This window comes from Capricornis sumatraensis, chromosome 2 (assembly GCF_032405125.1).
Source record: "Capricornis sumatraensis isolate serow.1 chromosome 2, serow.2, whole genome shotgun sequence".
Lineage (NCBI taxonomy): Eukaryota > Metazoa > Chordata > Mammalia > Artiodactyla > Bovidae > Capricornis > Capricornis sumatraensis.
The window spans coordinates 17805378-17830094 of NC_091070.1; the positions used below are offsets into that span (position 1 = coordinate 17805378).

Sequence of the window (24717 nt, forward strand, 5' to 3'; positions counted from 1 at the left end):
GGTCAGATGAAAAGGGTGGAAAGGTGTACTGGGCAGGGGAACCGCCTGGTCAGAGACCTGGAACAAAGTGGGAACAGCATTTTGGAGCAGGAGCCACTCTGAATGATGGTTCCAGCATGGAGTGTTGACACAAATGGCAGAAGCCCAAGTCTACAGGGACTTGTGGGCCGGGTAGGGAGTTTAGACTTTGTCCTAAGATAGCTAGATATGGAGCTGGCTGGCCTAGGGATCTGGGTCCTTATTGGGTGTCGTATTTAGGTTTGTTTGCCTCACGTTGGAGATGCATGAGCACTGACTCCCCTTCTTCCTGGTGCTGAGTTTGTGGGGCCAGAGGTGGCAGAGGTAAGAGCAGGAACTTGGAGCATTAGCATCCTGGGGTGGAGGGATCCTTCCATCATCCCCAGGCCAGAGCTGAGGCCCCAAGGCCACTGGGACTGGGCTGGGCACCCCTTTCCTGGCCTCTGTAACCTTGACTCATAGCAATCTCGGCTCTCTGAAGACTGCACCGAATGCCCCAAGCTTGAGGGTTGTCCCGTTAGTGGCCATGGCCTAGCCCCATGGCCATTGAGGGCTCACTGGTCTCTCCCAGTCAATGTCCACATGCAGCTGGGCTGCTGATGGCACGTGGGGAGCAGTGTGTGTTCGAGTTGCCATCCTTGGAGAGCATGGTGTCACCACCAGTGCAAAACACCCAAGAGCCTTTTCGGCACCTTCCCTCATGTGTCCGCAGGACACGTGTAGGTTCAGCGCTGTTTTCTTTTCTTTGTGCACACTGCTTTCCTCTGTAGAGAGAAAGTGTTTCTCACCGTAGGTCCTCCTGAAAGCCCCAGAGGTCCCTGGCTGTTGAGATCAGATGCTGGCTGTGTCTTCTGCCCAGGGCTGTCTGTGGTGTGGTCAGGGACTGGTTGTAGCAGCGAGGCTCCCGGAGGAAGGCAAGAGCGCATAGAACCTTGACAGACAGTCAAACAGACTGATAGAGTGGGTGTGAGTGTCTGGGGCCCCATGATGTCTGTGGGTTTCCTTTTGCCGTGTTTCTGCATCCGTTTGTCAGAGGCCCTGCAGCTGGTCCCAAGGGTGAGCTGCCTGCAGGAGTTCCTCCTTATACCCTGTTCCCTGCAACCTCAGGGTTGCATCGGGTGGGAACCTTCAGAAAGGATGGCTTCCTACGTCTCCCTCACTGTGAGGAAGGCCAGGCTGACTTCCACCAGAGGGATAGATGAGGAGGGCTGGGGCCCAAGAAATGGGAGGATGTGGCTTGGGCCTGGGCAGAGCTGCAGGCTGTGAGGTATGAGTGGGCTCAGAGCTGGAAGCCCCAGCGGTAGCCCCCAGAACTGAGGCAGGGGTGGGCTTGCAGGGGCTGGAGGGTCCAGCTCTGAGAGTGAGGTGGAAGTGACCAGCACAGTCTCAGGTCCTCCCTGTGGGTGGACCTCCCATGGCTGCTGGTGTCTCTGTGGTGTGGGCCCCTCCACCCCACCTTCCTTCTCTTCCTGCAGGTCTGAGGGCCTCAGCTGTACTAGGGCAAAATAGAGGTTTACCCCGCCAGCTGTTCAGTTAAGGGGCTTCCCAGCACTAATGAGGAGGGAGATCCGTGCCCAGACAATTCTTGCTGTGCTCTGGGAGGGTGGTATGCAAAGAGGGCCCTGGTGTCTTAGCAGCATGCCTTGGTGGTGGTAGTCACTAAGTCATGTCCAACTCTTGTGATCCCATGGACTGTAGCCTGCCAGACTCCTCTCTGTCCATGGGATTCTCCAGGCAAGAATATTGGAGTGGGTTGCCACTTCCTTCTCCAGGGGATCTTCCCAACCCAGGAATTGAACCTGGGTCTCCTGCATTGCAGGCAGATGATTTACCAAGTGTTATGAGGGAAGCCCAGCGGCATGTCTTAGGAATGAGGAATGAGAGCTTGGTCTTGGAGTTCAAGCCCTGGCTCTGCAGGATCATTACCGTGTGACCTTTGGCAAGTTATTTAGCCCTTCAGAGCCTAACTCACCTGTAAATTAGAGGTTTAAATAACAGGGTTCATGCTTTGGCTTCATGCTGCTTTATAAAGCTGTTGTGGGAATTAAACATGTACAGAGTACTTAGGATCTGCCTGGCACGGTGCACTCTCGTTCTTATTATTATAAATACTGACTACTGCCGCCACTACTACTTCTTGCCCTGCTGTCTTGGTGTGTCTTCCCCTCCTACCTCCGGGCTTCTCAGATGTCTTCCACTCTTTTCTCCATCCCCCCGGACAATGATCTTTTCTTGAGGGTCACAGGCTTGGGTATCTGTGCTCTTAGCATTATTAGCAGCATTCCAGTGCAGGGTGCAGAAGCTTCAGCCTCCCCAGAGTTGGCCCCTTTGATTTTTTTCTCAACCAGTCCCTGGCCCAGCAGCTTTGGAAACCTGCTGCGGTGTGAGGAGCCAAGGCCCTCCCTGATGGGCAGGGTAGGGGGTGGGTGGCAGACCAGGCCTGACCAAACATCTGTGGCTGAGCCAGCGTGGGACTGGAGCAGAAGCAGCCCTGCCTTGGATGCCCTTTCTCAGACTCCGCCCTGACCTCCCCAACCCCAACCCCAACCCCTCTGCACTGAGCGGCCATGCCTGGGCACCTCCATCAGGCACACACTTGCACGTGCACCCGGGCCCATGGGCCACGTGGGCTTTCCCTTCCTCCAAGCCCCAAGCCTGTGCTGCGGCTCACCAGGCTGTACGGCTGGGATGGGGTGGGGGGTGTTGTGTGTCTGCTCTGTCAGGGGAGGGGAGGGTCCCTGCTCCCTGGAGGCACGTGGACCTACCAACTCCCCCTCGTACCCCCCCTTACACACTCACATGTACACGCACACACATGTGGGCACGCACACACACACAGCATGTCCTTCCTTCCTCTGTCTTGTACCCCCCCTTACACACACACACTCCCACACACACACAGCATGTCCTTCCTTCCTCTGTCTTGTAGTGCTTCATTCTGATTGGAGAGGCGGAGCCAACTCCTGTGGCCGGGACAGTCCCACCCTGCAGCTTCACCCTGGCGCCCAGGCTTGTTTTCGGTCTGGGGGCTGGCTTTTGGGTCTCTCTCTGCTCCGTGTGTTGGCTTGGCTGTCAGGGCGTGAGAGTTTAAAAGCAAGAGAAAGGAGTTTGTTTAGAAGGTGGTTTCTGTGGCCTCGGCGCTCTCGGCCTCCCAAATCCTCCCGGGGTGTGGCAGGGGGGTGGGTGAGGGGGCGCCTGGGTGACTCTCGCCGTCCCCCAGCTTCCACAGGCGAGACAAAGGGGATGCCGCTCGGAGAGCCGCTCTCACTCACAGCAGGGCCGGGAGCTGGGGAAGGAAATGCAGGAGGAAGTTCCTCCCCTTCTGGGTGCTGGGTGAAAGTGAAAGGCAGCAGGGGGGCTGGAGTGAGTCACAGCCGCTCTGGGAGGGGAAGGGAGCTGCGGAAGCCTGCAGAGGAGCGATAGCACTGCCGCCTCTCCGCGGCCCGGGCCATCGCTGGGTGTAGCCAGGGCTTCACGCGGGAGCCTGCCCCTAGCCCAGCCAGCCCGCCTCTGCGCCCCTCGGCTGGTTTCCTGAGAACTCCCCAGGCTGCTCACGGTGACCTGGGGCGTCTAGGTTCTGATGCCGAGGTCAGCCAGGACCTGCAGATGTATTCATGGCGGGGGCGGGGCGGGGCGGGGGAGGGGGTGCTTCCCGAGCTCCCTCCCCTCCCCTTCCTTCTAGACTTGAGTGACTCTGGATCTGAATCTTGGCATGGGCAAGAGGTGGGCCATGCAGCTCTCACCCTCACCAACTGCCCAGAGAGGCAAACAAAACAACAAAAAAAATGAAACCAACCCTCTCCGAAGAAAGAAAAAGCCTTCAAAAATATATGCACAGTCTAGGTGTAAGCTATAACTTGCATGCAAGTAATAAAAACATACCTAAATTATAAAATACTGGTCTGGATGCCTCCTTCTCTTCAGTAGCAGGATAAAAAGAATGGCCTGTGTTGTTTGTTGTTGCTTTTATTTTTTTTACTTTATAGTATTGTATTGGTTTTGCCATACCTCAACATGAGTCTGCCACGGGTGTACATGTGTTCCCCATCCTGAACCCCCCCCTCTCACCTCCCTCCCCATACCATCCCTCTAGGTCATCCCAGTGCACCAGCCCCAAGCATCCTGTATCATGCATTGATCCTGGGCTGGTGGTTTGTTTCATATAGGATATTATACATGTTTCAATGCTGTTGTTGCTTTTAAATCAAGCTACAAAGCAAACATAGGAACACTGGGAGCACGTTGGTCATGCCTTGTCAGGGAGAAGCCTTCAGGACTTGTGTTCTAGAAATCCACCTCCCCTCAGTATCACAGCTATGCTGTTCTTTGCTCAAGATGCCAGGAGCGGTTTGGCGGTGGAAGAGGGTGGGCGGGGACTGACCAGCTACTGGGCTGCATCCTGTCTCCTGCCAGCCCAGGTTGCCAAACAGGTTCCGTACTCATTTGGGGAAGACTGTGGCTGCCACAGTCCCACCCAGCAGCTCCTCCCAGGGGTGGGGTTAGGACTGCACACACACCCTTCTGGGGCCTCACCTATATGCATGCAGGGGACGGCAGCGTAGCCTTGGGCCTCGACTCTGCAAGGGCCTGGTGGGGCTCCCGACCCTGTAGCTGCACAGTTGGAAGCGACTCCTGTTTTCTCCATTTCCTGTCTGAGATGTGCGTGGAGTGTCGGAGGAGGCACTGGCTGAAAAAAAACTCCCGCTGGCTCTGTTGGGGAGGCCATTGTCTGGACCGAGATGTGAGAGGAACTGCTTGGCTGCCCAGTGGGCTGAGGCCTGGCTTCAGAGGAGAAGGGAACCCCATATGGCCTTTGTCACCCCTGATCCCAGCTTGACTGCAGGGGCTCGGGCTGGATCTCAGCCCCAGCTTGCCCCCTTGGCAGGTGCCTTTGTGCCAAGTTTGGAAGTTACACAACCAAATGAGCCGTCTTGAACACTAACCAGTAGGGCGAGGTGGTGGGACTAGGGGAGAGTCCCAGAGCACCCTGGGAGATGTTGCTGCCTCCTGGTAGCTCTCCCAAGGCCCTGGCTGCTGCCTTGCCATGGTCAGTCTGTGGCCTTGAGCTTGTCCCCAGGAGGCAGTGGAGCTGCAAGACCCTCAAGGCCCTCCCCTCACACGCATACTGACCTCTGGGGGCATCCTTGGGAGGCTGCGGCTGACACTGTTGCTGTTCTTCTGTCTGCAGGCTCCAGGGCCCTGCGGAGCATCATGACCCGGGGCGAGTAGAGGAGCCCGAGAGCCTCTCCGCAGAAAGGAAGGAGGAGCCCGCCGTTCTTTCTCCTTGTGCCTGACCGCATCATCCAGCATTTCCGCTGGTCCTCCCTCTGGTTCCTGGATTAGGGCCGGGCTTCCAGCAGGACCATCCCCCAGGGGATGGGTGACTGGTGAAGTAGGTCTCACTGCCGGGGCCCCCGTTGGCCACACCATGAACCTCCAGGCCCAGCCCAAGGCTCAGAACAAGCGGAAGCGTTGCCTCTTTGGGGACCAAGAACCAGCTCCCAAGGAGCAGCCTCAGCCCCTGCAAGCCCCCCAGCAGCCCCCGGCCCCTCCACAGTCCAGAGTGAAGGAGGAGCCTTACTTTGCTCACGAGGGTCCATCAGGGGCTGTTCCCCACTCCCAGCCGGTGGAACTGCCCCCTTCCAACAGCCTGGCCCTACTCAACTCTGTGGTGTACGGGTCTGAGCGGACCATGCTGTCCCAGCAGGTGGGCTCGGTCAAGTGGCCCAACTCCGTGATGGCTCCAGGGCGGGGCCTGGAGCGGGGAAGGGGCGGGGGTGTCAGCGACAGTGGCTGGCAGCAGCAGCCGGGCCAGCCTCCACCCCACTCGACGTGGAACCGCCACAGCCTGCCCCTCTACAGCGGACCCAAGGGGAGCTCTCATCCTGGCATGGGGGTCTCTACCTACTACAACCACCCAGAGCCTCTGAAGCGAGAGAAGGGAGGGGGGCCGCAACTGGACCACTACGGAAATGCTGTGCGGCCCATGGTGCCGCCCAAGGTGCAGCTGGAGGTGGGGCGGCCCCAGGCGCCCCTTAACTCTTTCCACGTGGCCAAGAAGCCCCCAAACCAGACGCTGCCCCTGGAGTCCTTCCATTTGGCATTCGGCCACCAGGTGAACCGGCAGGTCTTCCAGCAGGGCCCACCGCCCCCCAACCCCGTCGCGGCCTTCCCGCCCCAGAAGCAGCAGCCACCGCAGCAGCAGCAGCAGCAGCAGCAGGCGGCCCTGCCCCAGATGCAGCTTTTCGAGAACTTCTACTCCATGCAGCAGCCACCACCCTCTCAGCAGCCCCAGGACTTTGGCCTGCAGCCGGCCGGGCCACTGGGGCAGTCCCACCTGGCCCACCACAGCATGGCACCCTACTCCTTCCCCCCCAACCCTGACATGAACCCAGAACTGCGCAAGGCCCTCCTGCAGGAGTCGGCCCCGCAGCCTGTGCTACCTCAGGCCCAGATCGCCTTCCCCCGCCGTTCCCGCCGCCTGTCTAAGGAGGGCGTCTTGCCTTCCACCGCCCTGGATGGGGCCGGCACCCAGCCCGGGCAGGAGCCTGCCAGCAACCTGTTCCTACATCACTGGGCCCCGCAGCAGCCACCACCTGGCCCGCTGGGGCAGCCCCATCCCGAAGCTCTGGGGTTCCCACTGGAGCTGAGGGAGTCGCAGTTGCTGTCTGACGGGGAGAGACTGGCACCCAATGGTCGGGAGCGGGAGGCTCCCGCCATGGGTGGTGAGGAGGGCATGCGGGCGGTGGGCACAGGGGACTGTGGGCAGGTGCTACGGAGTGGGGTGATCCAGAGCACCCGACGGAGGCGCCGGGCATCCCAGGAGGCCAATTTGCTGACCCTGGCCCAGAAGGCAGTGGAGCTGGCCTCGCTGCAGAACACAAAGGTGAGTGGCAGGGGCTGGGGGCAGACCCGGCAGAGGGCAAGGTGAGCCGTGTCTAGAGCCAGGGAAGAGCAAGGGACTCCAGGTCCACAAGGGCCGTTTTCTCCCTTCATTGAAGGAAATGAAAGAACCGATCTATTTCAGAGTTTTGAACTTCCCGCAAAAGTTCACCTATGGATATGTAGGTGTATCCACACCTGACGGGAAGACGGGTTTTATTCACATGCAGGCTTGCAGGCAGGGCAATGCAGTGCCCCTTGCGGTGGGTTGCCTTCTTCATTTGGGTCTTGCAGGGTTGGGAGTAGGGGGAGGTGAAACCATTTCCAGATCCAGTATGCTAAAAGACAAGAATGTGGTCATGGTTACACAGGGGGTTACACTTATCAAACTGCATCAAACTATAATTAAAAATAGGTGCAATTTGTTGCATGTTAATTATCTTGCAAGAAAGTTGATTTGGAAGAAAGACAGTCTTCACAGGGAAGAAGAATGAATAGAATTTGAGCACCTGTGTTGTACTTGGAGTTTCTTATCCCTGATCACCAGTAGTTTCTCATCAAACCTTATTGGAGGAATCCTGGGATGCTGGCATTTACCCCATTTTATTGCTAAAGAAACTAAAGCCCAGCTGGGATTTCCCAGGGTCATAAAGGTACGATAGAAGCTAGAATCTGACTCCAAAGCCAGTGTTTGCCCCTTCTTTCACAAGAGATCTCAATCCGCAAAATCTGTATAGCCAGACCTTTGTGTAGGAGGCTGTAGAATTGACTTCAGCCAGGTGTCAGTGGGGAGATAGGGAACAAAGACCACCCTTACTTTGCCACAGGTTCCTTGCTTACTTTATTTTGCAGAGATGTGTTTTGAGTATGTAGATGCTATTTCACATGCCACTCACTGTCTAGGCCAAACAAAATATGTCTGTGAGCCATTTGTGGCCTGAGATGGCCATCTGGGGACTCGTGCTTCAGGCCAAGATGGGAGAACCTGGCAAAAGGGAGGTTATGGAGAATATTTGGGAATATGGTGGGGGAAAGGTGGTCAGGGAAGGGCCACGTTGCCATGGACCATTGGGAACCATCCTAGGTGTTTGAGCCTGAGTCCTATGGGACTAGGGGTCCCGGACCAGCAGATCAGGACTTACCTGCTAACCATCTGCGTTTTCATTTCCTCTCGGTCCCCTTCTCCAGGATGCCAATGGCTCTGAGGAGAAGAGGAAAAGTGTGTTGGCTTCAACTACCAAGTGTGGGGTGGAGTTTTCTGAGCCTTCCTTAGCCAAGCGAGCACGAGAGGACAGCGGGATGGTGCCCCTCATCATCCCAGTGTCTGTGCCTGTGCGAGCAGTGGACCCAACTGAGGCAGCCCAAGCTGGAGGTGTTGATGAGGATGGAAAGGGTCCCGAGCAGAACCCCGCTGAGCACAAGCCGTCAGTCATTGTCACCCGCCGGCGGTCCACCCGTATCCCTGGGACTGATGCCCCGGCTCAGGTATGAGAGGCGCCCCGTGCAAACAGCGCCGTACCTGAGTGCTCCTGGTGCCTTAGTAGTGGCATTATATGGGAAAAAGCAGACCGTGGCAGTATAGGAGGGATTCAAGCCCCCGTGGGGATATTATTTATATTTTCCGAACAGAACTTTTGGAAAAATGGCACTTACAGAGGACAAAGAAACAGTTTTATACTTGAAATGTGGACTGTTTAGGAAAATCCCTGGTGTGTGAGTCTCTTATTTCAGGTCAACACATTTCGATTGGGCCTCTTACATGGGTCAGGCCCTGTGCTGAGCGCTGGGACCTAGAAATGTTTACTTGTTCTGTCAGTACAAACGTGTGTGTTGCAACCTCCCGCTAAGATTGAGGTTTTGTCTGTTTCTTAGTTCTGTCAGTATTTGTTTTATGCATTTTGATGCAGTGTTTGTTGCATGCTTATTTAGAATTGGCATAGAAACTATCATGAAATGTTTTATCTTTAGTAGTTTTTTTGCCTTTTGAAGTTTGCTTTGTCAGGCACTTCACTTTCTTTTGGTTAGTGTGGGTGGGAGGATGGGATCTGTACTTTTTTCTATCTTTTTACTGTCAGCCTTTCCATATCATTCTACTTAAGGTGTATCTTTCAAGTGGCATGTAATTAAGATTTGTTATTATCTGTTCTGACAATCTTTGCCTTTTTGTTAGAGCATTGATATGGTTTACATTTAATGTAATTACTGATAAACTTCGGTTTAAATCTGCCAGGTACCTTTTCTTTCTCCAGCATTCCCCCCTCCCCCCCACCCCCGCCTCTTTTTTGTTTTCCTTTGGATTGATTGAGTTTGTTATTCCATTTCCCCTCTTTATTAATTTATTAATTATATACTTGATGTATTACTCCTTTAGTGATTACCATTAGGAGCCTTTTTTTAACCTGGAGTTCTATGAGAGAACTAACCCCTACAGAAAGGGATTTGAGTGACCATTTTCTCAATTATCTGGAGGATGTTACATAGCTAGTACTATTCTAGATGGATTGGAGAGAGGTTCACTTATTACACAGTGAATGCCTTATGACATTAGAGCTTAATTCTCTGTTTCCTAGAGAATGCATTCTTGGCTTATTGAAATCTAATGTAAGTTAGTGCTTTACCTCTTCTTGGAGAATGCAGAGTTCTTATAACCCTTTTAACTCCATTTTCCCCTAATCCCTAACTCATAGAATTATTGACATGAATTTTCATTCTCTATATATTTTAACATTATCAGGACATTATAACATTACTGTTTTGTTCAGTTGTTTATTTTAGATTTATTCATATATGTAGATTGTTTTGTTGTTTTTTTATTTCTTGTATCTCCAGGTTTCCATCTCAGATCATTTATATGCTGTTTGAAGAACATCCCTTAGTATTTCCTTTAGTGTGAGTCTGTTAGTAATAAATCTTACTAGTCTTTGATTTTCTGAAAATGTTTTTATTTCACGTTCACTTTTAAAAAATAACTTTGCTGAGTAGAGAAGTCTGTGTTGGTAGGTTTTTGGTGTGGTTTTTTTTTTTTTTTTTTTGGCATTTTAGAGATGTCATTCCATTGTTTTCAGGCTTCTATTATAGTTACAGTATTGAGAAGTCATTATAACCCTTATTGTTGCTCCTTTGAATGTAAAGTATATTTTTATCCCTGTTGCTTTAAGATTTTTTTTTTGGTCATTGGTTTTCAGCAGTTTTGCTGTAATACCTAAATATTATTCTCTTTGTATTTATCCTGTTTAGAGTGCTTCTTGAATATTTTTTCTGCTCCATTTTCTCTCCCCTCTCCTATGGGACTTCAGTTACATATTTTGTTAGAATTTTTCATTGTATCCCATATTTTGTCTGTCATTCAGTTTCCTGTTATTTTTTTCCTTAGTCTGACCTATGTTTCAGTCCACCCATTCTCTCCTTAGATCTGGATAATATGTTGTTAAGCCCATTCATTATACTCTTGTTTTCAGTTATTTTTCAGTTATTGAATTTTCATTTGGTTCATTTTTAGAGCTTCTAGTTCTTTGATAAGACTCTCAACCATGCCTTTTAGTCTTTTGCATAACTTAAACATGTATTTCTTTTCTCCTCTTTTTTTTGGGGGGTGGGGGTGCACTTCGTGGCTTATAGGATCTTAGTTCCTTGACCAGAGATTGACCTGGGCCCCAGCAGTGAAAGTGCTGAGTCCTAGCCACTGAACCACCAGGGAATTCCCAAGCATAGTTTTTGCAAAGTTTATATCTGATAGCTCCATTAATGAGATCCCTGTGGATCTGTGTCTATTATCTGCTATTTCTTGTTTTTAAATCCCGTCTTGCTCTCTTGTATATCTGGTTATTTTTAATTGAATGTCAGACATTACATATGAAAAGTTGTTGAGATAATTAAAGACTCTGGATGATGTTCTCCTCTCCTGGAGAGGGTCTGTCTTTGCATCTGACAGGTATCGAAGAGCACTAGCAATCTTGGATTACTTTAACATAATCAGATAATTTGAAGCTAGGCATTATTCCATTTGAGAACTAGTCTATTTCTGATTCACTTTTATTCCAAGGATATTGCCCTTTGGAGTCCCAAGCTGAAAGCCTACAGGTTTACCAAGTTCTCCTTCTTTGGCAAGGTCTAAACTCGTTTTTATTCTGATGGATCCTTGAATTTATTAAAAGCTCTGCTCAGTTTTTCAGCCTCTAAGTTGTCTCTTCCATAACAGCATCTATCTCTCGGGAAAACACAATTCCAAATGCTGGACTCACCATTTTCGCTTTCCTCTTTTCCCTGGACCTTGACACTTTAATTCTTTGCCAACTCCTTTGCTCTCTTGATACCCACAGAAGTGTGGCTTTGTACTGAATCTGGATTTTTTAGTCATTCTCAGCTGGAGAGTTGGCCTGCATGCCTAGTGTCTGTAACACAAAAGAGAGCTCCAAGATTTTCATGAGCAGCATAGTCTCTGCTCTCTGGAATCTTGTTCTCTGGTTAGGGGAAAGCTTGTGGTGGAGGCTGGAGGCCTGCGCAGCTTGTCCTGAGGATGGCAGGACAGAGCCTAAGCAACTACACTGTTCAACATGCCCATTTTGTAGAAAAGGAAATAGGTCCCAAAAAGGCCAGGGGCTTACCTAAGATCGTACAGCCAAGTAGTGGCAGAGTTAGCCCTGGAATTTGGATCTCTTATATCCTGCCTGAGGACTCTCTCTACACCAGGCTTTTGGGGAGGTCTGTCTGTCTGTCTCTCTTTATCTTTGTGTTATGGACATTTTGGATCATGTGCAAAAATTAGAGTGGTGTAATGAATCCTAATATCTACCCATCACCCTCTTTTACATTTTTCAAAATGCAACCAGTCTTCTTTCATTTGTACTTCCACTTCTTCCTGCCACGGGATTTTTTTTTTTTAAGCAAATCCCAAACATCACATTATTCTAACCATAAATACTTTGTTTTTGTATCTGAAGTACATCATATTATACATAAGAATTCTTTCATTTTGTTTCTTTCTTCCCTTCTTTCCACAATATCATTATCACACTGAAAAAATCAATATGAAAAATGCAGTCAGATAATTAATAGAATAGTTTAAATCCATTTTCCTTATAAAATCACAAAACATTAGTGCTAACTGAGTTTATGTTGGATTCCTTGTCTAGCAAGTTTGGGGGCTTTGGGCTCTACTGCATTTTTTTTTTTTCTTTCTGTGCAATCATATTGTGCCCCTAAGTAGGGGGGAAAGGAACAGTGTCATTTCTTCCTAGTCTGTGGAACAGCAGAGAGGGTGCAAATGGCTAAAAAACAAGGCCAAGACCTCATGGGGAGTCAGGGCCCTGCGCTGGAGGGGGCAGAAAGCCTGTGGTTCCTGGGCCCACTTAGTCAGTGTGGCCAGTCTCACCTGTGCACCCAGGGAGGTGATTGAGGTCGCTTGCTCACTCCTGTCGGACTTCATTCTCTCTTGAGAGGGTAGGGATGCAGGGAAGAGAGGCCTGTATTCTTGTACATCCCTGCCCTCTATTCTGTGTGGAGGCCCACGAGGGATACCAAACAGGCAGAAGTGTAAGCCAGGAGGGCTAACTTTTGACAGCACAAGTAGGCTAGCCTGATCGTAGGACTAAGACTATGAGAATCAAAGTTCTTCAAGGACAGGGCTCTCCTGTTCACTATGTGGGCACATGCCCAGCTTGGGTCTTGGCACACGATACAGGCCTCCATCTAATGTAGAGCTTGGGGTTTAAGTAGTGATAGCAGCCAGTACTGATTAGCTACTATGTACCAGGTGCTGTTCTCAGTGATCCCGGTGTATTGGTTCATTTAGTCCTCTTAGCGGTAGGTATTTGTTATCCCCATGTTAAAAACAAGAATGCACAGAGTTAAGTAACTTTAAGCGGTAAGGAAAGGAAGTAGCTCCCAGTTCAAGTGATCCAGTCTCAGTGCCTGGGCCCTTAACCACAGTAGTTCCCTGCCCTGTAGCATACTTCACGACAGGTGTTGGCAACTACGGCCTGTGCGCTAAATCCAGCCCTAAGACTGGTTTTTACACTTTTCAAAGGATTATTTAAAAAGAGCAGGGGTAAGGGTGGGGTCAGGAGAAGACTGAAGACGGTGCATCGACGAATGTGTGTATGTGGCCCACAAAGCCTAAAGTATTTACTATTTAGCCCTTGACAGACAGTGGGCTGACCCCTGCTCCCTGTCTCGGGCTTGCCTTGCCCACGAAGGTGTGGTAGGCAGACTGAGTTCCGGAGGTGAGACTGGCAAGCAGTGGTCAAGACGTCAGTGTTCCCAGGATGCGGGACGCTGAGCCATGTTGGTTCTGTTTCCTTCTCCAGCCTGAGGACATGAACGTTAAGTTGGAGGGGGAGCCTTCAGTGAGGAAACCAAAGCAGCGGCCGAGACCTGAGCCTCTGATCATCCCCACCAAGGCGGGCACTTTCATCGCCCCTCCTGTCTACTCCAACATCACCCCCTACCAGAGCCACCTGCGCTCTCCTGTCCGCCTCGCCGACCACCCGTCCGAGCGGAGCTTTGAGCTGCCCCCCTACACACCACCCCCCATCCTCAGCCCCGTGCGGGAAGGCTCTGGACTCTATTTCAATGCCATCATGTCGACCAGCAGCATCCCAGCCCCTCCTCCCATCACGCCAAAGAGTGCCCATCGCACCCTGCTCCGGTCTAGTGAGTGACACCCTGCCAACCCCACCCCTGGGAGCTGTCTGGGGAAGGCAGTGTGGAGGGGAGGAGGGTAGTGAACAGGGAAGACTCGGGCTTAGGGCTGCTGGGGACTGAGCCGGCATGCTGTGGGGAAAGGGGCTCTGCTCTCTGTCTCCTGAGAGGAGGAGGTTGTGGGTGCAAGTACACGTAGGGGTGGGCTTAAACCCCAGTTCCACCATTTACTGTTACATCCCCTGTGGAAGGCATTTAAACTCCCTGGGTCTCAATTTCTTCTGCATTTAAGTGAGGATGTTTGTAGTATTTCGTTAATGACGAAATGCCAATATGTATTCAGCTATTTTTAGAATCACAAACAGCAGTTTCCTATGGTTCAGCCTAATAGCTTGCCTCAGAGGGTTGTGGTGAGGTTCAGATGCATTAAGACACGTAAAGCACTTCACATCGTCTCTGATGTGTCACATTCGTTCTTAATATTATGTGGCAGATTCTGTCTCCTGGGTCTCTTCAACAGTCATTTTGGCCCAGAGCAGACATTTTGGCTGGCCTGGGTGGTGAACTGCTAAAAAAAATGTTGTCCACAACATTTCCCCTGGAAAAAGGGGATAATCCTATCAGGGTGATAGAGAGGATTAAGAAAAAGTAAACCTATCCAGAGATAGGACAGGGGTGAGTCACTGCATTAACCTCTGACCCTGACCTCATCATGACATGGCTCTCTGGTGCCCCCTGGTGTCTCGGTGAGAAATGACTCGCCCCTGAGCTGATGCGCCTTTGGCTCTTCCACTTTTAACTGGAAGCTTGGAAGCTTCTCTCCCTGCCTGGGTGGTGCAAGAAGAAAGTCACTGTAGAGACCAGCTTGGCGACAGAGAAGAGGTCCTGTCCATCCATGAGTATTTTTCTTGCACTTATATGTAAAGCCTGAAGCGGATCCTGTGAGGGCACCAAGTAACATGGGGGATGCTGTGGTGTGTTCCAGAGAGTGCTGGGTCACTGGGGAGTTGACGTGGAGGCCTGGGAGACAGGGAAGCAAGCGTCCAGGCAGGGTGGGAGTCAGCGGTCAGTGAGTGAAGCGGACCTTAAGCTTGGGAGCCTGCAGAGGCTGCTAGCCCTGGTGGTGAGGAAAGTATTTACTGAAGAGAGGGTGGGGCTAGAGCTGAACTTGAACTAGGAAGCGGGTGGGGAGGGCGCACTGGGCTGATGAAAGGAGAGGTGCAAAGGCCTGGAGGTGGAACGTGCAGGGAGTGCGAGGGGCCACGAGGGATGGACGGTCCAGGCAAGGCTGTGGCTGGAGGCAGTGTTGGTAGGGGAACTGCCTTGGACGCTTGAGCTGAGGAGTTGAGATTTCCTCTCAGGTTGCAGAGAGGAGTCAGCAGATTTTGTTTGTGGAGCCAAGGGGGAGTGTCTTAATCGCATAGGGCGTTAAGATTAGCTCGGAGAAACTGAGGCAGAGAACCTGGCCAGGAAGTGAAGATATAATTACGAAACAGCGGGCCCCTTCACTGCCTCGCTCCTGTAGCGGAAGTGTCTGCCTCTTGTACTAGAGCAACCGTAGTTGAACGTTGGACTTGATGCTGTCGTGTGGGAGCTCCCGGGGCAGCTCTAGTAATGTGACTGGTAGTAGTAGTAATAACAGTAGCTAGTATTGATTGAGGGCTGGGCTTTATGCATGATTTCATTGAACCCTGACATCATCTTAGGGAGATAGGCAGGAATAGCCCCTTGTAGCAGGTGTGAACAGGGAGGGACCCACGTATTTGGTAAAAGTCACAGCTAGTTGTCACAGCTGCAGGCTGCAGAGCCAGGACTCAGGGTGCCTGACTGCCCAGCGTGAACCTCTGAGTCACCGCTGTGGCTCCTGTGCATACAGAGCAGCCACCCCCAGTTGGGGAGGGTGGCCGTGCTCAAGGGAGGAGGGTGCTGTCTCCTAACCTACCTTTTGTCCCATAGATAGCGCCGAAGTCACCCCGCCTGTCCTCTCTGTGATGGGAGAGGCCACCCCAGTGAGCATCGAGCCGTAAGTGCAGCCCAGCCTCTGGCCCAGGGGGTGAGGGTGGCCAGCTGGGGCCCAGTGCACGCAGGCAGGCCCTCAAGGAAGAGGAGGGTTCTGTGTGCTGAGGGTCTTCACTGAACCCCCAGCCCCACCCCAGCTTCTGTGTGGAAGTCACAGGGAAGGCAAAGGGACGAGCCCAGTTTGAATTTGCCTCCGAAGAAAATCAGAAGGGCCGTCCAAGCAGCTCTTTCCTTGGCTGTAAACCTGGAGCTTCTCCTCTTGGCAACTTCTGGGCCTTGCCTTTCCGGCAGCACCAGGTGCTGCTTGCTAGGCTGTCCTCACAGAAGCTGGATTTCCTCACACCCAGCTGAAGCCTTGCCGTGCTCAGCCACTCCCCACCCTCAACCCCCTGCCATTCCCCAGGGAGAAAGTCGGGTTCTCCCTCCCCACACAGGGAGACCTCACTCCCTGTCCTTTCCACTCCTGCAGACGGATCAATGTGGGCTCCCGGTTCCAAGCGGAAATCCCCTCAATGAGGGACCGTGCCCTGGCCGCTGCAGACCCCCACAAGGCTGACTTGGTGTGGCAGCCATGGGAGGTCCTGGAGAGCAGCCGGGAGAAGCAGAGGCAAGGTGAGCAGGCACGAGCCAGCACGCAAGGGCCTGCTGTTGGGCCATGGGTGGGGTAGGCCCCAACCCGACCCGGCCCTGCTCAGCCCTACAAGTGCTTTTCTCTCCTCCCTCCCCCAGTGGAAGACCTGCTGACAGCTGCCTGCTCCAGCATTTTCCCTGGAGCCGGCACCAACCAGGAGCTGGCCCTGCACTGTCTGCACGAGTCCAGGGGAGACATCCTGGTGAGACCCTGCCCTCCAGTGGAGGAGGGCCCCTTGGGGAGGCTGGCAGGGAGCCGTGTCTCTGGTCCAGGAGCCAGGCCTGTCAGAGAGCTGATCAGAAGCAGGCGGGAGGGTCTGACCAAGGTGGGGGTGGTAGGGGGTCGGCCTGAGGGAGCCCTGGTTCTGGACTCGAGACTTCACTGTGCAGGGTCCACTCCAGTCTCTGGGTAGTGGGTCCCCCACCCCTCAGACAGGGCTGTCCACTGAGGACCTTCTCTGTCTGTGACTGCCTCCCCTGGGGACCAGGTATTCTCTTTTGAGACACCCCAAGTAGCCCAACCCCAGTGACCTTGCCCTCTTGCCAGACCTCCGCAGTTAAGAGTTAAGTAATCACCCTACTCAGAGTCGTGGATTTTGGCCACTGAGAACCTGTCAGGGCCCTGACCTTTTCCTCACTTCCCTTTCAGGAAACGCTGAATAAGCTGCTACTGAAGAAGCCTCTGCGGCCCCATAATCACCCGCTGGCAACTTATCACTACACAGGTGGGCTGGTGGGGTGGGCTGGGGGCCTCCAGCATCAGTGGGGCTCAGTGTGGAGTCACAACCCGGGGTGGGGCGGGGGTGGAGAGGTGGGAGGGTGGCAGATAAGCCAAGATCCAGCGTGAGGGAACCCCAGAGCTGGAGTGGCTCTCTTTCTGCCCTACAGGGGGAGGGAGAAGGGCTCGAGCATGTGGGAGCCCATTCGGGCAAAAGAGCCCAGGAGGTGTGGGTATCAGGAGCAGGAGCCTGGGGACTGCCTTGTCTTATACTGGGCACTGTGCTTTCAGAAGGACATTAACCAAGTGGCAAAACCAGTAGTAGCCGCTGGTATCGAGCCAGTCTGGTGGTGCCTCCCGTCTGTGCCAGGCAGAGCACCTAGAAGCTTCTGCATGCATGGTTTTACTCAGTCTGCACCACAGACTGGCTGTGAGGTGGCTTCTATTATTAGATCCCATTTCACACTTTCACAAGTGGGGAAAGTGAGGCTCAGAGGCTAAGCAGCATGGGTAGTAAGTGCAGCCAGCTCTGAGTGCCTGTAGAGACGGTGGGTGGACGACCTCACGCTTTCTCGCTGCTCAGAACAGCCCCCCGCAGTGCTCCCAGGCCCACCCCGCCCTCCTACCTCGACTCCCTCCTTGCCCTGCAGGCTCCGACCAGTGGAAGATGGCTGAGAGGAAGCTGTTCAACAAGGGCATTGCCATCTACAAGAAGGACTTCTTTCTGGTGCAGAAACTGGTGAGCTGGGGCTCTGTTTCAGGGGCAAGAGAAGGGCAGGAGCCCCCTGCAGGATTTGGGGTTTCCCTCTGCTAAAGAATCTGCCTGCAATGCAGGAGGCCAGGGTTCGATCCGTGGGTGGAAAGATCCCCTGGAGAAGGAAATGGCAACTCACTCCAGTGTTCCTGCCTGGAGAATCCCCATGGACAGAGGAGCTTGGCAGGCTACAGTCCATGGGGTCACAGAGTCGGACACGACTTAGTGACTATACCACCACCACCATCTGTTGGGGGAGGAGCAGCATGCAATTACTTCTCAAGCCTTCTTAAAAAACAGTTAGGTCAGTGCCACTTAGTAGCTTCAGAGACATTTTTCTAAACAAAACAAGAAGGGATATGATCAGGCATTTTTCCCGCCTTGGTTCTAAGCCCCTTCCCTCATCTTAGGGTAGTGTAGCCACACCCTGAAGTCTCACTCCAGAGTGGCCTGAGTGGTTACCAGACCTTGTAGCACCAAACTTAAAATAGTAACTTGCCGAAGGGGAAGGAGGAAGAGGAGGAGGGTCGCAGGCAGAGGAGAGCCATCCCGAGGCGCTGGAGTACTTCAAAGGCCACAGTTAGTATGTGGGAGAAGAGGTCACCCTGAGAGCGGGGACACCAAGAGCTACAAGTGACTGGGGGGGCCTCTGCCCACTTCCTGTCAGGCTGGGGCGGCCCAGGGCTTCCTTCCAGGAACTCAGCTGATGGAGTCGAGGAGACCCGGGCCTAATTCTCCTAGATTTCTCTTGTCCTCCCTGCCCCGCGTTCTTTGGAGAGAGTGTTCTGCCAATCTGAGGACTTGCGCCTTCCCACCAGCTCTGTGTCACAAAGCCTGAGACAGCTGAGGGAAGACGGCTTCCCAGAGTGTGCTCTTTCCTCCTGGGATTGTAGGTTGTGCCAGGGACGCCCTGGGGCCTGGACCACGTGCTGACAAGTTCTCCTCCAAGGGCCCTGTCGTGAGGACAGTTGTTTGCTGGGCTCCCTGACTGGGCAGTATTGCTGGGAAGTGCATGCCTGGGAAGCTGGCTGAGGCACCCCTAATGCCTTAATGAAAAGAACAGACCATTAGGCAGGCAAACAGATGATCAGAGGGAATTGGTAGTAAAAGTACAAACAGGATCTAATTAATGAATCTGTGACTTGCCTATTCCTGGGAGATGAGTCACGTCTTTTCCCTGCTTATGCACAGAGGGCCCTCACTGACCCCTTGGGCTCTGTGGGCAGAACCCCCCAGTTCCCAGTGCAGCTCAGCAACTGGTTGAGCTGTCTGAAAGCCTGGGGAGAAAGGGGAGACTCAGAGAAAACACTCTGCTCTGGGCAGCGGGGGTGGGGGAAGTAGTCCAGAAACCAAACCCAGTGGCCGAAGGGATTTGTGAAACAGGAGGGCAAGGGTTTCAGAGCTTGGGAGGATCATTTGGTCTCCCCCTACTCACTACCTGCCAAGAGACTTGCCTCAGGCCACACAGCCGTTCAGTGGCAGAGTTAGAACAAGACTTAACCTCCTGCTTCTCCTGCAGGTTTTCCAGGGCTTTCGTATCAGTCTCCCCCGAGTTCCTCCCCGACATCAGGGAGTTTGACAGTTCTGTTCTTACTGCTCCCTGAAGAATAATGAAACCGTATGCCTGAATTAATGTAGACAGGCCGTGTTACTGGGCCTAGCCTGGCTTTGAACGTGAATGGTGCCCAGACTTTTTCCTCTTTAACTTTACATTTTGAAAAATCTCAAGCTTACAGAAAAGTGGAAAGAACAGTATGATGTCCAGCCATATATCTGTCAGATTTACCAGTTGTTAACATTTGCCACACTTGTTCTCTCTGTGTCCATAGATAAACTTACATACACATGTGTTCTCTGTTTTAACTGATCATTAAAAGTTACAGTATGACATTTGACCTAAATATTTCCTGAAACAAAGGTATTCTCCTGCAAAACCAAGGTACCATTATCACACCCAAGAAATTTAAACTGACATAATAATACTCCGTATTCAAATCTCCCCAGTGGCTCCATGTTGTCCTTTTTAGCTTTATGTAAAAAAAAATGGTAAAGTGTTGGTTAACTGACTTGGTCAGTGGTTTGTGCACAGCAGACATTGGAGACATGCTTGTATTTCCTGGGTTTACTGGATTTAGTGTTTACTGAAGTTAAGGGGGGGCATGCAAGAATGAGAAAGGCTGTAGTGCCACCAGGCAGGTGAGCTGAACCAGGAACTCTGACCTCAGTTTTGGCTTCAAACCAGATCCAGACCAAGACCGTGGCCCAGTGCGTGGAGTTCTACTACACCTACAAGAAGCAGGTGAAGATTGGCCGCAATGGGACGCTAACCTTCGGGGATGTGGATACGAGTGATGAAAAGTCGGCCCAGGAAGAGGTTGAAGTGGATATTAAGGTGACTCCCTTCCCAGCTTCCGCTGCTTAGGCTGAGCTGGGAGCCTGAGCCCAAGCTCTCCAGGACTCCCTGGAGGGGAGAGAGAGGAAGGCAGTGCCCCTGACAGCCCAGGGAGTTGATGTCCTAGGCACTGGCCCTGGGCCTTTGGGTTGCCCTCTCTACCTGCCAGTGTCATTGTAATGATACACTATGTTGATGCAGAACACTGGGGACATTTCCCAGTGTTCGTACCAGCATCAGTTTCTTGTCCTCTCTTAGCAGACCTCTGACGCTGTTTCCTCAATTTTAATCATTCTTGTGTCACCTGTATGAATTCTGCTATACCTGCATCCTACCACATGTCACCATTAACACTTTGGTCATGTCACATACCACTTGTGCTATTACTTATTTTTCTTTAAATCAACTCTAAAGGGAAGCTTTATATCACAATCATGAGTAGAAAACCAGTGCTCTTTGTCACAGAAGGTACTGGTAAAAATATCTATATATATGAAAACCAAACAATGTTATGAAATTCTAGCCAGGTATTACCACCTGCCAAACCTCTGAGATGAGGCCTGACCTCTCCTTGTTAAGTCTAAAGACGTATAAAAGACACATTAACGCCAGTTTGAGGCTTTGTCCTTGACATAATCAGGGTTGAAAGAGAACTGAAAAGAGAATGTTATTTAATCCTGTGTCCATGTATCCACCTAATATCATCTTGGGATCATAAGTCCACACTTGGTGACGTGCTGCATTAAGACAGGGAGTGATTTAGTTCTTATTTTTGCAGATGGGAAGAGGGTAGAGAGATAGAAAACATTACAAAGATAGTTTAGAATGGAGCTCAAAGCGGCGCCTGGCCCCACCAGGTCACCCTACCCCAAGAATCCCTCTTGGATATACCCAAGAAGACAGGTGGCCTGTGCGGGCGGGACAGGCAGGTTTCCTCCATGCCCCAGCCCCACCTCAAGTGCTTGGTCTCATTCTGAGGGCTCCCAGGCCCTCAAGCCTCTCCTCTTCCAGGCAGACTAGCTGTGGAAGGGTACAGGGTCATAAAACAGAAGGCTGTGCTGGGCCAAGCAAGGCAGGCAGGATTAGCCGGGGCTGGTGAGCCCCTCGCTGGATCAGAATTAGTGTCTATGACTGTGTGACCACACTGTGGGCTCACTGCCCTGTTCTCGTCCCCCATAGACTTCCCAGAAGTTCCCAAGGGTGCCTCCTCCCAGAAGAGAGTCCCCAAATGAAGAGAGGCTAGAGCCCAAGAAGGAAGAAAAGGAGACCAGAAAGGAGGGGGAGGAGGAGATGCCAGAGACCCAGGACAAAGGGGAGCAGGAAGAGGGGCGAGAGCGAAGCCGGCGGGCAGCGGCTGTCAAAGCCACACAGACACTACAGGCCAATGAGTCGGTAAGTGTGGCCTTCCCTGGGGGAGCCCAGAACCGAGGAGGATGGCTAGAGCTGGGCCTGGGGGTGTGGGAGGGAGGGCAGAACAGGAACATGATGATGACTGTCATCATCGTGGCAGGAAATGTACTAAATATTTTATGCTGTTAACTCATTTAATCCTGATAAACCCAGGTAGTAGGTACTGTCATCATTCCCATCTTACAGATGAGGAGATTGAGGCCCAAGATAAGATAGCTATTAGGCAGCCTGACTCCAGAATCTGCTACCAATTTTACACTATTCTGCTTCTGTATCTGAGACACAGAGGAAAGAGACTTTGTGAAAATTCAGAAGGTGTGTGGGAGGGTTGGGAAGCACTCCTGACTTATAGTTCAAATAGGGCTCCCCCTAAGAGAGCTGCATCCTTGACAAAAGTGTCTGAAATGGAGCTGAGACAATGGGAATAAACAATAATGGTGCCTCATTCATGTCTGCAAAGTGCTTTCCTGTTCATCATCTCATTCATTCCTCATAATAACCCCATACAGTGTTGACGCCCACCTTGCAGATGGAGGAAACTGGGTTCAGAGATGCTAAGTAACTTTAGTACAGTGTTTTGTCCACAACATCACAGGCTGAGAAGCAAGACACACTGGCCAGAGCTGTTCCTGGCCCCACAAGAGACAGACCCATGGGACGGCTCTGCTGGCAAACTAGTATGAGAGTCTTTGTTAGTTTAACTTGTATACTTACACACTTGCAGGAAACCCCGCTCCCAAACTATAGACACAGAGGTTTGCTCCCTTCTGAGCCTTGGTAGCACTCCTCTAAGAGCTGTTCTCTACATACACACTCCACTGCGTTCTGAACTTTTATGAATGCTTTCCTATGGAGTTTGATCCAGTGCACACAAGTGTGACTTCTAATGGCCATCTGGGTCTCCCATATCCCAAGGTCCATGGTTCGCATACCCTGAGCAGCACCTCTCCAGGTCTGCACTAGGTGTCCCGTGCTCTCTGTTACCTGCTTGGCATTTCCCATGGTGGCCGCTATTTTCATGAGCTAGCTGCCTGTGTGTCTGTCCCTTCAGACTGAGTTCTCTGATGGCAGGGCTTTCTGTCCCCTCTATACCCTCTGAGTGACATGGCATGTTACATAGATTTGAAGATCATTTATGGAATAATGCCACAGATGAAATACTGAAAACATGAAGCCATGTCATTAAGCCAGACCCCTGTCAGATGCATCAGGAAGTCCTATCTTACAGAGCTAGGGCTGTCCCACCAAATTACTGTACCAGCAATTTGTAAAAACGGAACTGGTCAAAGATGGATTGGGCTTCCAAAAAGGCAGTGAGTGCCCTGTCACTGGAAAGATTAAAGAGGATGATGCTAGGGGACCAATGAGCAGGAGTGCGTGATCTTTACAAGCCTGCTGTTTGCTGATGTTCTAGAATTTGGGATTCCCATTTCCCTAAATCTCTCACGTCTCCTCGTTTGACCCTCTCCAGGCCAATGACATCCTCATCCTCCGAAGCCACGAGTCCAACGCCCCTGGATCTGCGGGTGGCCAGGCCTCCGAGAAGCCAAGAGAGGGGCCGGGAAAGTCACGAAGGGCACTACCTTTTTCGGAGAAGAAGAAAAAAACAGAGACTTTTAATAAGACCCAGAATCAGGAAAACACTTTCCCTTGTAAAAAATGCGGCAGGTAAGACAGCAGGCCCAGTCTCCATGGCAGGCCGTCTCCACCGGTACCTGGTGGGTTGGCTGCGGTTGGGGGAGGGGTGGGCGGCCATTCCTAGGGAGAAGTAGGAGGAGTCACTGCTTGCGCCTCGTCTCGTGATTGGCTCAGGGGGTTTCCAGGGTAGTGACGTCCCTTGGCAGCTTTTAGAAGAGGAATGATGGCACTTAATTGGGTCGGTCTCTTTGTTGGAGGGTGGGGCTAGGCCACGTGGCTCCTGGCAAGCCAGAAGGGCTGGGGAGCCCCGACTGCAGACACAGACAGACAGACACACACACACACTCACGCAGACACGTGCAAGTGCCCCAGCCCAATGGTCCCAGAGCGGGTAGACAGACCTCTGACTGGAGCCCCTCCTGTTCGGCTACAGGGTGTTTTTCAAGGTGAAGAGTCGCAGCGCCCACATGAAGAGCCACGCGGAGCAGGAGAAGAAGGCAGCTGCCCTGAGGCTGAAGGAGAAAGAGGCTGCGGCCGCTGCAGCCACTGCGGCCGCCTCCCCGCACCAGCCGGCCCTGCGGGAGGAGAGCGGTGCAGGCGAGAGAGGCTGACGCCTGGACCTCCCGAGCCTACGGAGGGAGAGATCGCGTGGACTTGTCTCTGCAAAACGAATACAATTCAATAAACGGCCCTTTTTATTTATAAAGGCCCCAGGAGCAGTGTAAAGGGCTGTAGGATCCAGTTCTCTTGCATTTGGTCTGTTGGAAGTTTTCCTCCCCGCTTTCCAGGAACTAGGAGAGTCCCTGCTTGCTGGGGCTACCCCTGGGGAGGGGCCCCAGCGCCACAATCTCACCACGCAGCCGCTTCCGTCTTTGTTCCCCCTGCTCCCGTCGGTCACCATGGAGAGCAAAGCACAAGTGTGCCCCCTCGGCAGCATTCATCTCCCCCGCCCCAGGGGACCTGCCCAGGCCCTGCCCATCCGAAGTCCCAGAAAGAGCGATTCCCTGGGAAGGAGTGTGGTGGCTATCTCCGAGAGGGAGCTCAGCCTGGCTGCTCTGGTAACTGGCCTTAGAGAGGCCACCTCCTCCCCAGGAAGGAGGCTGCCAGAACGGGGCGGGCGGCAGGGAGAGAGACCAGGACTGGTACCCATTCCTGTCAGCCTGCCGGGGCGGGAAGGTTTTCTCTGATGTTCGGGGAAGGAGCCAGTGCTCCTTGCGTGCTCTCAGTCTGCTGAAGGGAAGAGACTGTGCACAGGATGGAATTTTCAGACTTGCTCCAGAGCTAGGCGGCCTGAGGGAGCTTCTGACAAGCCTTGGCTTTTCTGGTTTCCCACCATTTTGCCAAATACCTTTAGGCCCTGGAGGCTGCTAAGGGAGCTTAGCCTAAGCCCAGCCTGGTCCTCCTTGGTGCAAGTTCCCTGCTTGCCTTTGTCTTGCCCTTGGCAGCTGCCACCTTAACGCCGCCCTACCTGGTCTAGCTGATTTCCACAGCTCAGCCCTCAGTTGTGCATGCTGGAGATTTCTGGATCCTTCCCTGGGAGGGGGAGGTCTCCTAGCCAGATTGGACAGGAGCCTTCATTCCTTGACTTGTGTCATTTGGGAGCTATTTATTTATTCT

General features: G+C 52.4%; 1 protein-coding gene across 1 annotated transcript; it reads left to right on the top strand.

Annotated features, from left to right (window-relative positions):
- The first annotated feature begins 5299 nt into the window (after nt 1–5299).
- MIDEAS (mitotic deacetylase associated SANT domain protein) lies at nt 5300–24409 on the top strand. The gene is made up of 12 exons (XM_068963989.1): nt 5300–6904; nt 8089–8385; nt 13206–13551; nt 15496–15562; nt 16028–16170; nt 16288–16391; nt 16838–16913; nt 17557–17645; nt 19903–20052; nt 21232–21444; nt 22934–23130; nt 23534–24409. The coding sequence occupies exons 1-12, from the start codon at nt 5447–5449 to the stop codon at nt 23709–23711; spliced, it is 3318 nt and encodes a 1105-aa protein (XP_068820090.1). The 5' UTR covers nt 5300–5446; the 3' UTR covers nt 23712–24409.
- Nucleotides 24410–24717: the final 308 nt, after the last annotated feature.